This window comes from Leucopleurus acutus (genome assembly GCF_964270905.1).
Source record: "Leucopleurus acutus genome assembly, chromosome: 14".
Taxonomy (NCBI): domain Eukaryota; kingdom Metazoa; phylum Chordata; class Mammalia; order Artiodactyla; family Delphinidae; genus Leucopleurus; species Leucopleurus acutus.
The window spans coordinates 15,682,511-15,697,992 of record NC_139156.1 but is presented as its reverse complement, the minus strand read 5'-3'; the positions used below and the strand labels follow the sequence as shown (position 1 = coordinate 15,697,992).

At 43.5% G+C, this 15,482-nt stretch overlaps 1 protein-coding gene across 4 annotated transcripts in view; it reads right to left on the bottom strand.

Annotated features, from left to right (window-relative positions):
• ABLIM1 (actin binding LIM protein 1) overlaps window positions 1-15,482 on the bottom strand; it is a 312,495-nt gene that overhangs the window by 192,130 nt on the left and 104,883 nt on the right. Inside the window, exon 1 of one of the 4 annotated variants that reach the window (XM_082854665.1) lies at window positions 6,083-8,591. The exons of the other annotated variants lie outside the window; for them this stretch is intronic. Within the exon in view, the coding sequence (XP_082710791.1) occupies window positions 6,083-6,326 (244 nt within the window). The 5' untranslated portion in view covers window positions 6,327-8,591. Of the gene's footprint in view, window positions 1-6,082; window positions 8,592-15,482 lie in introns of those variants that run through there. 4 annotated transcript variants of the gene reach the window in all.

The following is a 15,482-nucleotide window of genomic DNA, read 5'->3' as shown; positions in this document are numbered from 1 at the left end:
GAAATGTGGCTCCCTCCACACTCTCAGAGAGGGCCTTGCAGTGTGCTAAGCGAGAGAGGCTTACAAACAGGTACTTCTAACAGAGATGCATGGGATGCTGCAGAGCACACGGGAGGATGAGGGAAGAGGTAAGACAAGCCTGCCCAGAGGAGGAAAAGCTTAAAGCAAATCCTGCCTGAGAGTCAGAGGAACCGGGAAGGCTATGGCAGGAAGCAGAACAGCACGGAGAGAGAAGGTGAAAGGGCCCTGCAAACATCTGTGACAAAGACCTCTGGTGTGAGTGTTGGGGCAGAGGGGGGTTAATGATTGAAAATGGGATAGAAAGGCAGGGTCAGAGGTCGTTTACCGCCAATCATTTCCCACCTCAACAGAATAAAAGGCAAAGTAAGACTACTTTGAGGGAACCACATCCCATCAACAAACTGGATGTGGCCCTGGTGGCCTGGTGTGGTGGAGGAACTGAGGCCACGACTGAGCACATCTCCTTGCCAACACCAGATTCCTGTCACCGCTTTGTGTCCAGACAGCCACTTGTGTAGCCATCGGCGAGGACAGCAGGGCTGAGGGGAGGAACCAGATATTCCTTCTTGTCACATCTTCTGGGAAACATTTTTTCATGGCTAGAAGTCAAACACCCCTCTCAAATTTAAGGCGGGGTGGGTAGGGGTCTTCACCATTGAGTCTGAGATTTGCAAAGTATTTAAAACATTTTTCCAACACAGCATCTCAACACTACCAGGAAGATGCGATAGAAAAGCTCCACAGAGTCTTGGAAGGTGTGCTCTTCAAACTGTGGACAACAAAAAGTCCCTTCTAGCCTTTGGGCCACAATGTCCAAGACCTCCCCCTAGCCCTTTGACAGAAATGTCTGATCTATGGGGTTGGGATTAGTAACAGCAAACGAGGTGAAAAGGGACACAGAAAGTTAGAGAACCACAGTGTTACATGCCATGAACAATATAACAAAACAGGTTGCTACCACTTCAAGAAGCAACAATGTATTAATCACCAGGGAGGGGACTGCCAACTCTACTTTGGTCCCTGGTCTCCAGTCCAGAACATTTTGCTTTGGGATTTGGACTCAGCTGACAACATAATCATTGAACCCTTTCAGATGACCTTAGGGCTTTTGATAGCAGCACCAGTCTCTTCTTGCTTGTTAGTTGAGAAGGTAATTGCCCTAAATATGCCTCTTTCATTTGTACTAGACCCAAAAGCTCAGAAGGTCAGAGAACAACACAGGTTCACAAACACTCTAAGTTCCAACAGTAAGGTGAGGAGAAAACCCCATGCAGATAGCTTGTAATTATGAACTAGGAAAAAGAAATATTTGCTAAGTTTCCTGGCAAAACCAATTTATTTTATAAGAGAATCTTCAAATTTGAGTTGTTAAAGTACTTCTTTAGAACTACTAGTTACAAATTTTAAGTTTGCCAATGCTCAGCAGATCTCATGGATGACCTGTCCTTAAGCTCCTAGGGCTAAGGCCTTACCACATCACGGTTAAGACCATGAACTTGGGTGTCAGGCCAACCTGGGTCCAAATCCAGCTCTTCCACTTTCTACCTACATAACTTCTGGCAGGTTTCTTAACTGCATATGCCTCAGATGCCTCATCTGTAAAACAAAGATTAAAGTAGTGCTGGCTTTGTTGAGTTATTAGGAATATTAAATGGGGAAAAATTATAAAGCACTTGGCACAATGTTGGAGACAGCAGTCCCTCAATGAATGACAGTGGGTCTAGAGTGGTATTGCATCCACAATCAGAGATACAATCAGATCCACATGTAGAAGCTATTTTTTACGTTCACTGATATATCTTTGCTGTGTCTACACGTCCCAGCTTCTTGCCAATTCCTTTCCTGTTCTTTTTTTAAATTTTTTTAATTTTTTTATTGCGGCACGCGGGCCTCTCACTGTTGTGGCCTCTCCTGTTGCGGAGCACAGGCTCCGGACGCACAGGCTCAGCGGCCATGGCTCACGGGCCCAGCCACTCCACGGCATGTGGGATCTTCCCGGACCGGGGCACGAACCCATGTCCCCTGCATCGGCAGGCGGACTCTCAACCACTGCGCCACCAGGGAAGCCCATCCTTTCCTGTTCTTAAATGGGGAAAACAGTTCCTTCTCTAGTGACTTCTGGGGGTTGTTTTGAGCATGACAAAAGAGAAAGACACATAGGGGCACTTTGAAAAGCGTGGAGCTCTGCACAGCTCAAAGCAGGAGCGAGCACCAGACAAAAACAGGAAGCTGCAACATCTTGAGGTCTTTCTGGCAGCTGCAGGAGGCCTTTGCCAAATATCCCTGAGCATCCTGCCAGGAGCTGCTCCTGAGCACTGGGAGGCTTTGCTAGTGCAGGAACACACACGACTGCAGGAGGGTGAGCTTCCTTCAAGCACCTGTCCTAAACAGGATACTTCAAGCACACTTAGTAGCTTCCTGGGAACCCCACTTCCTGTGCTGTGTTTATACTCCTGGGCCCCAGCAGCACAAAAACTGGACCTCTATTGCTTCACAGCAGTGGAAGGCAAAATCATTATTTTTTAAATTTAGCAGATGCTTGTGTGTGCCACGATATCAAACACCTCTGACGTGCATGTTCTCATTTAATCCTTATAATCAATGCTGTCCTTAGACTCGGGCAAACAGGGACCCCACCCCTAAACCAAACCTTCCTCAAAAATGTCTAAGTCCCTTCCTGTTGCCTGAGACCAGCTGGGGCCAGCAGTGCTATCTGGGCAGGGCAGTCCGGCCTCCTGTTTGGAGCACTCTCTAATGATCCTCTATGTCTCTCCCTTGCTGTGCAGGGGTTGACCAGATGCCTGGAGGAGCTCTAGCCAACCAAGGCCCTGGAACTAGCTCAATTCCTGGAGGGGAGTTTGGTAAATAATCACTCCCTGAGGCTGGCATGGTATTTCTTTACCATGATTGAGCAGGATTGGACTGTTGACACACTGATTTGGGGTGACTCAAATTGTTTATGTAAACAGGGGCCCCACAAAAAATATTTGCCCAGGAAACCATATGCCCTAGGGGCAGACCTGCTCATAGCAATCACGTAAGGTGTGCGTTCTTCAGCATACCTTACAGATTGGGAAACTCTCACTTGGAGACACTAATTTCCCAAAATAACACATTTAGTAAGTAGAAGAGCTGGGACTCAAATTCTGAAATGTCCAACCCCAAAGCCACACACTGAACTAATCCCCCAGGTTTCCTTATCTGCCTCCACTAAGATACTGATACCCCAGTGATGGTTACGCTTTCCTTTACCCAGGCTCTCTTTGATACTGTTTATTCTCTTAGTCTCTTGTGATTGAAACTACTGACAAGCCATTGTCCAGCACATGCTCCATCAACCACAGTTTACCTGGTCTCCCCTTGACTTCCTGCCTTCTCTACTGGCAGACCTTACCTCTTTCCTGAGCACCAACAGCTCATTCCAAAAACATTTACCTTGAATCACTTTTATTTATTTATTTTTATTTAACATCTTTATTGGAATATAATTGCTTTACAATGTTGTATTAGTTTCTGCTGTATAACAAAGTGAATCAGTTATATGTATACATATATCCCCATATCCCCTCCCTCTTGCGTCTCCTTCCCACCCTCCCTATCCCACCCCTCTAGGTGGTCACAAAGCACTGAGCTGATCTCCCTGTGCTATGCGGCTGCTTCCCACTAGCTATCTATTTTACATTTGGTAGTGTATATATGTCAATGCTACTCTCAGCTTACCCTTCCCCCTCCCCGTGTCCTCAAGTCCATTCTCTACGTCTGCGTCTTTACTCCTGTTCTGCCCCTAGGTTCATCAGAACCTTTTTTTTTTTTTTAGATTCATATATATGTGTTAGCATACGGTATTTGTTTTTCTCTTTCTGACTTACTTCACTCTGTAGGACAGACTCTAGATCCATCCACCTCACTACAAATAACTCAATTTCGTTTCTTTTTATGGCTGAGTAACACTGTATATGTAGAATCACTGAGTAGCAGCACTGAACTCATTCATTAAATGTTGGCTCCAGCAGAAAGCTACCTGTTTGGTTTTTATCCCTAATTGATGAATTAACTTTTTTCCCTCAATAAAGGGATTTTAGGTATCTGCCAGCATGTGAATCCGACGGTTGAGAGAGGTGCCCTAAACTATAATAGGCATGGTCAGCTGGCTCTGAACCAAGTTTTTCTAGGGTGGCTTATAGGAGGCCTGGGGGCAGCGGTCACGGTTTCTCTATCCCCACTCCTTGCTCCCCTGAAAAGGATGAGGCTGGAGTAGTGAAGTGGAGACTGTTGAGGAGTAAGAGAACCAAGGAAGTGTGAGCATCAGGAACCGTCAGCACCTGTCGGATCAGTATCCTGTCCTGCCTTGACACTGACCTGCTAGCCAGCCTCCCTCTGTCCCAGTCAAAGCTCAGTATAACCATAATGTTATACTACCTTATACCTACTAGGAAAGCTAGAAGCAAAACGTCAGATAATAACAAGTGTTGCCAAGGATGTGGTGAAATTGGAATCTTCACGTGCTGCTGGTGGGAATGTAAAATGGTGCAGCCACTTTGGATAAGAGACTGGGAATTCCTCAGAAGGTTAAACATACAACTACCGTGTGACCCAGCAATGTCACTCCTAGGTATATACCCAAGAGAAATGAAAACATATGGCCACACAAAAACTTGTACATGAATGTTCACAGCAGCATTATTCATAATAGCCAAAGGTGGAAACAACCCAAATGTCCATTAACTGATGAATGGATAAAAAAATGTGGTGTATATATATATATATATATATATATATCTCCATACAATGGAATATTATTTAACCATAACAAGGAATGACGTACTGATACGTTCATATCATAATATGAATGAACCTAGAAAATATGCTAAGTAAAAGAAGCCAGACACAAAAGACCATATAGTATGATTCCACTCATATGAAATGTCCAAAATAGGGAAATCTATGAAGACAGAAAGTAGATTAGAGGCTTCTTACAGCTGGAGGGTGGGTATGGAGAGGTTGGGGTGAGGGCAGAGTAACGGTAAAAGGGCGCAGGGCTTCTTTTTGAGACAATAAAATATTTCCAAAATTCACTGTGATGATGGTTGCACATAACAGCAAATATACTAAAAACTATTGAGCTGTATACTTTGAATGTGTGAATTGTATGATATATGAATTATATCTCAACAAAGCTATTTAAAATTTAATTGAAAACAAAACACCCCAGTATAGGTTAACTCCCTTACCTTACCTGGCTTTAATTCAACCCTGCTGTCCTCTCTAGCAAAGAATTATCAGGTATATATTCTGTTTTCTGGCTCTTTCAGCTCATCTTCACATGTTTACAGGGACTATGTCTAATAGCCCTCTGCCTCCTGTACAAATCCTAGCACTGGTTTTGACAAAGGAGTAAGCAGCTGGGTGGATGTCATCTTCATTAATAAAGAAATCACTGTCATTTCCAAGTCTGAGAACTCTTAAGTGCAATGACTCTTGTCCTCATCTGGGCTTTCTCAACTTCTTTCCCAGGCAGATGGATGAGTGACCACATTCTAATAAATTTCACTGAAAAGAAGCCTCAACAAGTTCTCTAAATACTATAAATCCTTTCTTTTTCTTTTCTTTTAAAATATTTCACAAGATCAGCACACCTGAGGCAGTGACAATTTAGACCTCAACTTCACTTAGGTCTCGTTTTACTAGTGGCAGTCTGCTGCCTTGAGTATTTCTTTTCCATTCACCTTATATCATATGAAAGAAAAACATCTATCGATAGAGATCTTTCTTTTCCATCATACTTCCTATTACAGACCATTATTAGTACTAAGTATGGAAAGAGACGTATTTGCTACTGAGATCATAAAATCATGGACAAAATTACCGTCAGAATATATAGCTCCATAGCTGTACTTATGTTACATTCTCCATTGCTCCCACCCTCACCCCATTAATTATATATCAAGGATAGTGTTTCCTTTGAAGAATACATAATGGAAGAATGGTTCTAGATAACACTTTATTACTTATGCCAATCACGAAACACAAAGCCGTGTCCAGAGTGGGCTCTTTTACTTACCAAGAAGATCAAGGTTGTTCAACAAGTGCTCAAACATGCAATAGACCTCAGGATGTAGACACAACAAATGAGTGATGGTGGCCCGCCTGTGAGCAGGGTAGGGGCTCCCAGGGGCATACACATCCTCGACAACCAGTATCCTTCTGTATGACCCCCTGGTGCTGGTTTTTTCAGATGAGGTGACTTTGCTTTTCACCGAGTTGAACAATTTCCCCAGAGACTTTAAACCAAGGAAGCAAGGCATCTTGGCACTGATTACAAAGAAGTTAGAAATAGATACCAGGCTCCCAGGAAGCTGTGCTTCTCTGCAACTCTCCTGACTCCTTATTGTTTTTTTCTCACTGCCCAGAAAAGAAGATTAAGGAAGATGTATTTAAGTGATTACCCTCAAGAGCTTAGGTAGGCCTCCATATACACAGATGATCAGGTATAAAAACAACCGCTACCAGGAACTCAAGACTATGTCAGTCAGAGACATGAATGCATATTTAAAAGTCAGATTAATATCCAGAGCAAGAGGAAGGACAGAGCTGCAACAGCTGAAAGAATTCACCCGCGGCTATTCCTAGGATATTCAATATCATCTGGTAAGAGTACTGTGAATAGCCATATCTATCGAATAGAATCTAAAAATGCATAGCAGAAACAACTCAGGATAATAATTCCAAGTTCTCTAGTATTTCAGATCTCATGGAAGGGAGAGCTCAGTTAAAGTTCTTCAGCTTCAACTAGCGACATATCTAGCTCCAGGCCACAGTAAATAATCCTTTTCCTTTTCTAGAGGGAAAACTCCTCCCCCTAGTGTCATGAAAATCTTTCTGCCTCATTCCATTAATCCAAAAGCTAATAATATTCTTAATGTTGTTTCATGTGTTTTCTGTTATTGCAGAATCCCTAGAAGAATCACATAATGGAGACAATTATCATGAAGGTAGCTGCGTGTATTAATAAAGTTATAAGCTAGCAGGACCATCACACAGTTAGGGCTGCTGATGTACAAAGGACAACCCTGGTAATGAGTACTTACCCTCTGATATCCACTCAGTAAGGTTAAGCACAATATGTGACCGTCTATAAACACACAATAGTCACAAGTCAGAGTGAATAAAACCATGCTCCTTCTCCTGTCATTGGGCTATTATATTCTAATAGCCTTTTCTTTTCAGTAAAGCCCTTACACACTTTAAACAGAATTGAATTATAGAGCTAGAAACGTCTTCAAAGATAGTCTAGTCCAGTGGTTCCCAAATATCACTGTGCAGAAGAATCTTGTGTAGAGTTTTTGAGAAATACAAAATCTGGGGCACTAGCCCAGACCACTGAATGGGATTCTTTGGAGGTGAGTCCCAGGAACTTATATTTTTCAAAGTTCCCCATACCAGGACCAACATCCAGGAAGCATTGATCTACTCCAGCCCTTTAACATTAAGATGAGGAAGTAAGCCTTAGAGATGTTAAGTGACTTTCCCAGGACAACACAGCAAGCCCAGGGTGAAGCCAGGTCTCCTGACTCCTAAACCATGACTGTTTCTACCACAGTCGACAGGTCCTTCCACAAAAGCTATAGAGAGATGAAGCAGAGAAAGGAAATCTTTGTTTCTTTTATTATTAGCTCCTAATCTTTAATGCAGGATTTAGTTACAGAGTTCAAGAACCAGAGAATTCAAATTTGCTAGAATGATTCTAGGCCAATGGGAATCACAGTGGGAATGGAGATCGACTCTGCCCCAAAGGCCATCCAGATTGGGCTGGAGCTGCAGAGGGTGCAAGTATGGAAGCTTCTGCACACCACAGTCACACGGTGAAATTTTTGTCATCAAATTTTGGAAATTAAGCCCTATACCAGCATTGCCTCCAGAAAAGATCCTTCCAAGGTCTTCCTCTGAAAACAGTTTTCAAAGCGAGTGAAACAAGCTGTATGTGTTCTATTTCTTGCTTGTCTATTTTGAAGAGCCTTAGGATGTACAACGTGAGATATTTTATCAAGTGTTTCCCAAAGTATGGTTCCTGGACCAGTCTGTTTAAAACACAGATGCCAGAGGCCCATTGTAGACCTACTGGTTCTTCTAGAGTGTTTTTCTAATAAACATTGTAATATGGGAACCTCCTCCCTAAACCGTGAATTCCTTCTTCCTGTGGTTAGTTTCCTATAGGCCTGTCCTTTGCAAACTGAGAAAGTGAAAAGGTCTATCTGCTTATGTGTGTGTCCACATGGCCTGTTTGTGAAACATATATATGTTTCTATGTAGAGAAGCTGGACGCAGCCACTTTAAACATAGGCTCTAGTATATACTAACGATACACAAACATAGACTTTGGACAGATAAGATGACTTTTTTTCAAATCCAGCATCTTCCTGACCAAGCAAAAGTATAACTACTCCATGACAAAGTTATCCTGCCTTCTCGGTCCCTAAACTTGTCAAGCATTGCCCACTAAAATGAATTCTACAGCACTGACTCAGCTGTTGTTTCAGCAGAACATATTCAGGCCACACTTAAATTTCTGGACAAGTTTATAGATCCATATATGTAGTTAAAAAGCAGTTATATACTGATAGACTGTAAAAGGAAAAAAAATTAAATTCTTCTTCAATAAAAGGATTATATATAAGAAGTTCTATCTATTTTATGAATTTTAGGTCAGGATGGAAAGTAAATATGAACCATAAAGAAGGCTGATGAGAGGTTGGTTTTCTTTTAAAGACAATCTCATTGCATGTAAGTGAGAGGTACTGAGGTACTGAGTTCTTTCTCAGGGGGTGGAGAGAGTTAAGAATTCAGATGCTGGCTGCTTGGGAGCTGGAGTCAGCAGTGACATTGGGCACCCCTGAGCTATGTTCCACTTTCCAGAGTGCCCAGAGTTCTTAGCTTAACCTCTTCCACATAGCTCATTGTAAACACCCAGCAGAGGCCACACCTCCAGTCTTAAAAATAAACTTTCAGTGGTATCTGCCTGACAGCAACCTCTTCAGCCATGAAAGCACCGTATGGAGGAGATCCTTAAAGAAGCACCAGTGGACCCATTTCTTCCACTGCTGCACCAACATCAGCCTCTTGCCGCAGCTCATGTAAAATTACAGTCACAGCATTTACAAAGCAGTAAAGTGGTTTCTGTGACAGTTCACGTGGTTATAAAACAAGGTATCACAATGCATTACACTACAAAGCTAATGCTAATTACGAATGTGTAATTTGTGTGGCCTGCATATCTTATCTAATAGGACTTTCCTAATGCTGCTAGCAACAGTTCCACGGCACCTGAACAAGCTTTTCTTCTATGATAAAAGATGAAAAGAAACTGTCAGTGGGAAAATGAACCAAGAGCTTCAACCAGCACTGAGAGGCCCTGAGCACTCTGCCTGTGCATACTGTAGGAGCTCAATAATGAGATGAACCCCAACCTCAGAACCAAGGATTTGGGGGTTGCACAGTGCTCAGGGGACAGATGCCTTAAGTACTGCTCTTAGTGTGCCAGTCACAGGTCAATCCCTGCAGCAATTCTCCGCAAGTGAATTCTGACTTTAATTTATCCCATGTAACTTTTTTTTTTTTTTTTTTTTTTTTGCGGTACGCGGGCCTCTCACTGTTGTGGCCTCTCCCGTTGCGGAGCACAGGCTCCGGATGCGCAGGCTCAGTGGCCATGGCTCACGGGCCCAGCCGCTCCGCGGCATATGGGATCCTCCCGGACTGGGGCACGAACCCGTGTCCCCTGCATCGGCAGGCGGACTCTCAACCACTGCACCACCAGGGAAGCCCCCATGTAACTATTTAGGTCTTTTTTTTTTTTCAGACAAATGTCCCTCCTCCCCCTTTAAATCACCTGCTAAGATTTACCTGCTTTTTGCTAAGAAAAAAAAATTTTAAGAGAGAATATTACCATCTTTAAGATGCCAATTTTTATGGGATTTAGTTTTATAAGGAAATAGTTTGAATTTACAGTCTGTGGCTTCATCAGTGACAAATAGCACTACTTGTTTTTCAGTTTTGGATTTTGTTTTAATCAGAAGTGAGCAAACAGAAGAGCTTAGCAAGTCCATTGAAAACACCTGCAGTAGTTCACAATAATCAGGATGATCTTTGCTGCTGAGCAGGGCAGAGTAAGCAGAGAAACAACAGTTTTTTAAGTGGGAGGGTTCAGAGGAAGGGGCACCGTCGACCGGACTTCCAGACGATTACACCTCAGCTCGCTGGAGGTTCTCCCACTCCAGCAGCTACACCTGCTCCCTGCCACCAGCAAGTCTTAAGTTTAGTCCTTCTGTTCGCCTGCAACATTAACCTGGGCATCTCCTCCACGAAGCCCAATGTTTAAGGGGTCTTACCCATCCCTCCAAGGCAGGCTGTGATTTTCTGAGCATACTGGCACAGGCTCCTGTCTGGGTAGGGCTCCTCTGGAAGGCCTGCTTCGTCCATCACTCTGCAAGCAGCTGCCTCTCTTCCCGTAATGCCACCCGTCCAAGACCTGCTCAAAACGGGACCAGCAGCCAAGCCCCCTCTTCCATATCATCTCCATTAATAATTCAGATGCTACATTAAATCTGCTAAGCATTTAGGATTGAGGGCACCAAGGCACTCGGAGGACTGAAGCGTAATTAGTTTAACAGACAGCAAGTGTCTCAGATTACCCTCTAACAATAACTCTCCACAGGCAAGATTTCCAAATAGCAATGAAAGGCAGGCTTGGAATGCCTTCAAGGAAGCAGCCGCAGACAGGGATCAGCTCGGGGATGGTCACAGGCATCCCTGGAGCTCGAACCCCGTGCGTTACACAAGGCTGCCTCACGAATCTGTTCCACGGAGTCAGAGCACTAACGTTACTTACCACAGATCACAACCCACAAGGCTGGGGTCTCCTTCCGTTGCCGAAACTTCTCCTGCCCTGAACACACCCCATGTTCCCCAACCCTTAATTCTTTCTGTGCTTCTTTCTCTTTTCCTGAAATACCTCAACCTTCTCCCACCTGAGCTTTCTGAAATTCCATCTGTGCTTAAAAATGCAGCTCAGCTGCTACCTTCTCCATCAAGACTTCCAGAATCCCTCCAGCTAGAATTAATTTCTTCCTGTCTTGTCTTCAAAAGCAGCTCTGCTGTGGGATTTATTATACCCTGCCTTGTAACACGGTTACCTGTAGACGGCCTTATTTTCCCCACTGGTGCTAAGTTTCTAGAGGTCAGGAGTCTTGCCTCTGTCATCCTGTTTCCTTCACGTAGGACTCTACACACACTAGCTGCTCAGGGCCTCCTTGTAAACAGAATTTGACAACTCTTGATGAGTCACTGTAAAATACCAGGACACAATACTTGGATAAAAGGCAGATATCAAAGACAAAACACACTTCGGTCATTAATAACTGCTTTAAGGGTCTGAGAACTCCTGTTCCCACATATGCAGCTTCAGGATGTGGTTATCCTCCTGCTGGTCAGAGCTCACCTAAGTGCCACTGGACTGGAAGGCACTCGGTGACACGCACATGCCTGAGTGGCCCAGGCCAGCTGTGGCCACAGAAAGCTGTCCCAGTGGTTGGTCATTAGGAGACAGGTTGTTCTTGCTGGTGGGATAAAAAGCTGAGCATAGGAAAGAGAAAGCCCGGCGTCAGCACTTTTCTGCACCACCACTGATGGAGGCGCTGGACCCGGAGCAGGTGCGCGGTGCCTGCCTGCTCCGGCCTCCCCTCCAGGGCCCTCCCAGGAGGGAGACTGCAGAGGGGAGCGTTTCCAGTGGCATGGTTTGAGGTATTCATAATTTATCTATCTCGACACAGAATAGCTCCGACTCACTCTGGCAAATCTCATGTTCACTGTCAATTTATTAGAAAATGTCAAATAATCTATTCCACCCCGAACAGCCTACTTCCTGACTATGCCATAACCAGGGCCTTTTGCTCACCACATCTTTTCTGCAGATCACTCACCTCTGCACTTAAACTTTGACTTCAAAGAGGAACTCCCTGGAGTCTGTGGTCACAAGACATATGTAAGGGAGACAAGGAATATAACAGGAGATCTGCTGATGGAAATCAGCGTCAGGCTTTTCTGCATCCTTTGCTTAAGGGAGCTCTCTTCATTCCACAAAGATATACTGAGTGTCACAATAGGACAGTCCAGGCGTTAGCGGCCTTAATGATGAATAAGACAAGGGCCTTCAGAGAGCACGGAAATTAGCCGGAGACATGGGAGTGTATATGCCTCACTATAGTGCAACTTGGTAAATCCACCCCAGTGTATAGTTAGTGCAGTAAAAGATGGGAGAGGGGTTTGGTTTAGATATTTGAGATATAGTTAGTGGTACCTTTTAATTTTGTCTTAAAAAATGTGTTTCAGAAAGAGATGTGGTTTATGTTTCAGATTTTACGTGGACAATTTTATGCATTTCTGTTACATTTCCAACAATAGCACACAAAAGAAGGCTTTCCCTCGAGGGAGTCCATGGGGCGTGTGTGTCAAGTGTGTTCCCTTGCCATGCTGTCAGTGCCATGCTCTGAGGTTATGAAAGTGCCTGAGAGAGAAAGGATGGGTCAGCCTGGGGCTGGTGGGATTCTGGAGAATAGGGTGCTGGATCTGGATCTTGAAGAAAAAACTTATTAAGAAAAGAAGGGGACTAGGGTAAGACAGAAAAGAACAATCCAAACAGAATGCTCCAGAAGAAAGCTTTATTCAGATCGCACAAGATGATGGAAGGAAGATCAGGGAAAGCTCAGGTCTTAGAAGGCAGAACCTATCCGTCCACATATAAACAACTCTAGTCAGAGAAAAAACACACACGCAAGACACGCCCCCCAAATGCTGCTCACAGCCATTCTTTTTTTTTTTTGCGGTACGCGGGCCTCTCACTGTTGTGGCCTCTCCCGTTGCGGAGCACAGGCTCCGGACGCGCAGGCTCAGCGGCCATGGCTCACGGGCCCAGCCGCTCCGCGGCATGTGGGATCTCCCCGGACCGGGGCACGAACCCGCGTCCCCTGCATCGGCAGGCGGGCTCTCAACCACTGCGCCACCAGAGAAGCCCTCACAGCCATTCTTTACAGTGTCAGAACTCCGGGAAAACTCTTGGCACGTGCCCGCAGATGCCTTTCACAGTGATTCATTAACAGCCTCTCTCAGCACTTGTTTTTGTGCAGTTTTGTTAATCGTGGCAGCAGCCCCGTGAGGTGAGAGGGTGCACGCTCTACACGGACCCCCTGCAGCTCCAACTGAGGAACTGGGACCGGGAGGACGCTCCATCCCTTGAGACTAAACTCCCAGTCAGAATTAGAGGTTTGCAGAGAACCTACACTGCCCAAAGGCAAATATGAGACCTTAATATCAACAAAGGATGCTCTTAGCCATTTGGAAGTTCAGGGCTGTAAGAGGTTAGAGCACAGTGTTGTCAATGCGGTTACAGATGAACAACGACTTTTCTAACGAAGGAGAATTTTGTTCTTTCCGTAATCTGGGCTGATCTGGTGACTTTCTACTGCACCCTTTATCTGGAAGGGACAATTTATTGGATACAAAATTGGGAGTCTCTGACATGAAAGATGCTTTCAGGCAGAATCATCGTCCAGGCATTGTTTCATGTACTGGTTGTCAAAACAGGGTATGCGATACGTAGAAGATAATTAATTGCAGTGTAGAAAGAAAATTTTATATATATATATATGAGATATTATGTATATAAATATATACATAATATCTTATTCTTTAACATTTTAGAATATATGTATGCTTTAGAATGTATATAATATTAATATACAAGAGTATTATTTATTAGTAAATAATAAACATAAATAGGCATGGTTTTTTTTACTGCTAAGGATGCAAAATCAAGAGAGTTTGGAGACCAGGGGTTATTCTATCAAAATAAATCATAAGGAAACCAACAAGAACTCAACCAGAGGTTGGTACTAAATAATGGATGAAACCAAAGCTAAAAATAAACGAAGGAGAACAACAATGTGGTGGGTAAATGCATGGGCTCTGGAGTAAGAAAACGTCCTTCAGATTCTGGCTTTGCTCCTTACTGCTGGGCAACCTCAGGGAAGTTCTTCACTTATTTAAACCTTGGTTGCCTTGTCTGTAAAATGGATATAGTAATAGTATCTACCGTATGTACCTGCTAAAGCCCCTAATAATTCCTAGAACATATGAGGCGCTCTATAAATGTTAATTCAAAGGCTGCATATTCAAATACTTACGGGACTGAAAATAGAAATGAAAACAATTGAGGCAGTAGTTTGGTCCTAAGATACCTGTGATACTTGTAGTAAGATGTGTGTAAAGTACGTTCCCCACCTAAAGAAGGAGCCACTATTCAGATCCAGCCAGTTATTGCTGTTTTGGAACGCCAGCCAAGGGTTACCAGGTGTTCAGATTTTTATGTGAAATATCCCAAGTTTCAAACATTTGCAAGTAATTAAAAACAAAACAAACAAACAAAAAACACGATCCACATCCTCCCCTCCCCCACAAAAAAGAGAAAGAAAGCAACACATGTTCACAGGCCTATCATGGCCTGTGGGTTACCAGCCTAAGTAAGATCTATGTATCTGTTATTGCAAACCTATCATGTAAACTCTCCTACTCACCATGCTTGAACCAAACAGTTGTGGTTTATGTCAGGTACTGGAGGAAGGCAAAGGGGTGGAAGAATTTTAGAAGCATTGGAAGGTTTCACATACAAGATATTTTCTTACTTGCAGAATTGGATTTTAATTATGACATATCTGCTGTGAACCACCACAAAAGTGGCCATTATTCCCAAACAGCTGAGTGTATGATACCAGCAGCACTTACTTCCAGAGCAAATTTTACCACCTTTTTTCCTTGCCACGAATGCAAAAGCATGTCCTTTCTCCATTACATTATTTTCTTTATACCTACATTATATAATCCTTTATCTCTAATCACGAGGATACTATTATGAATTCTACTCTGTATGTTTCCCCTTACTTTTTTGTTTCTTTTATACAATTTTTACCTACGGTGAAAAGCATAGATCTTAGGCATACACTTCAATGAGTTTAGACAAATTCATTCGCCCACGTAACCCACACCTCTCTCAAGGTATAGAACACATCCGTCACCTCAGAAAGTTCCCTTGTGATCTTTCCCAGTCGCTCTCCACCTCCACATCAGAGGCAACCACTATTCTGATTTCTCCCACCATTTTTCTCATTCTAGAACTTCACATAAATAGAACTATCTAGTATGTACCCTTTCGCCCCCAGCTTCTTTTGTTCAGCATGTTTTCGAGATCCATCCATGTTTCTCCATTAAGTTTTGCCTCTCACGTTTCCCCCAATGCAAAAATCATAGCTTCTCTCCAATATGCTATAAATCATAAACTGTATGTTCTTATCCCATGGTAAACACCATATCATGAACTTTGGGAATGGGAACAAACGCATAACCTACTTTTGGAGTCT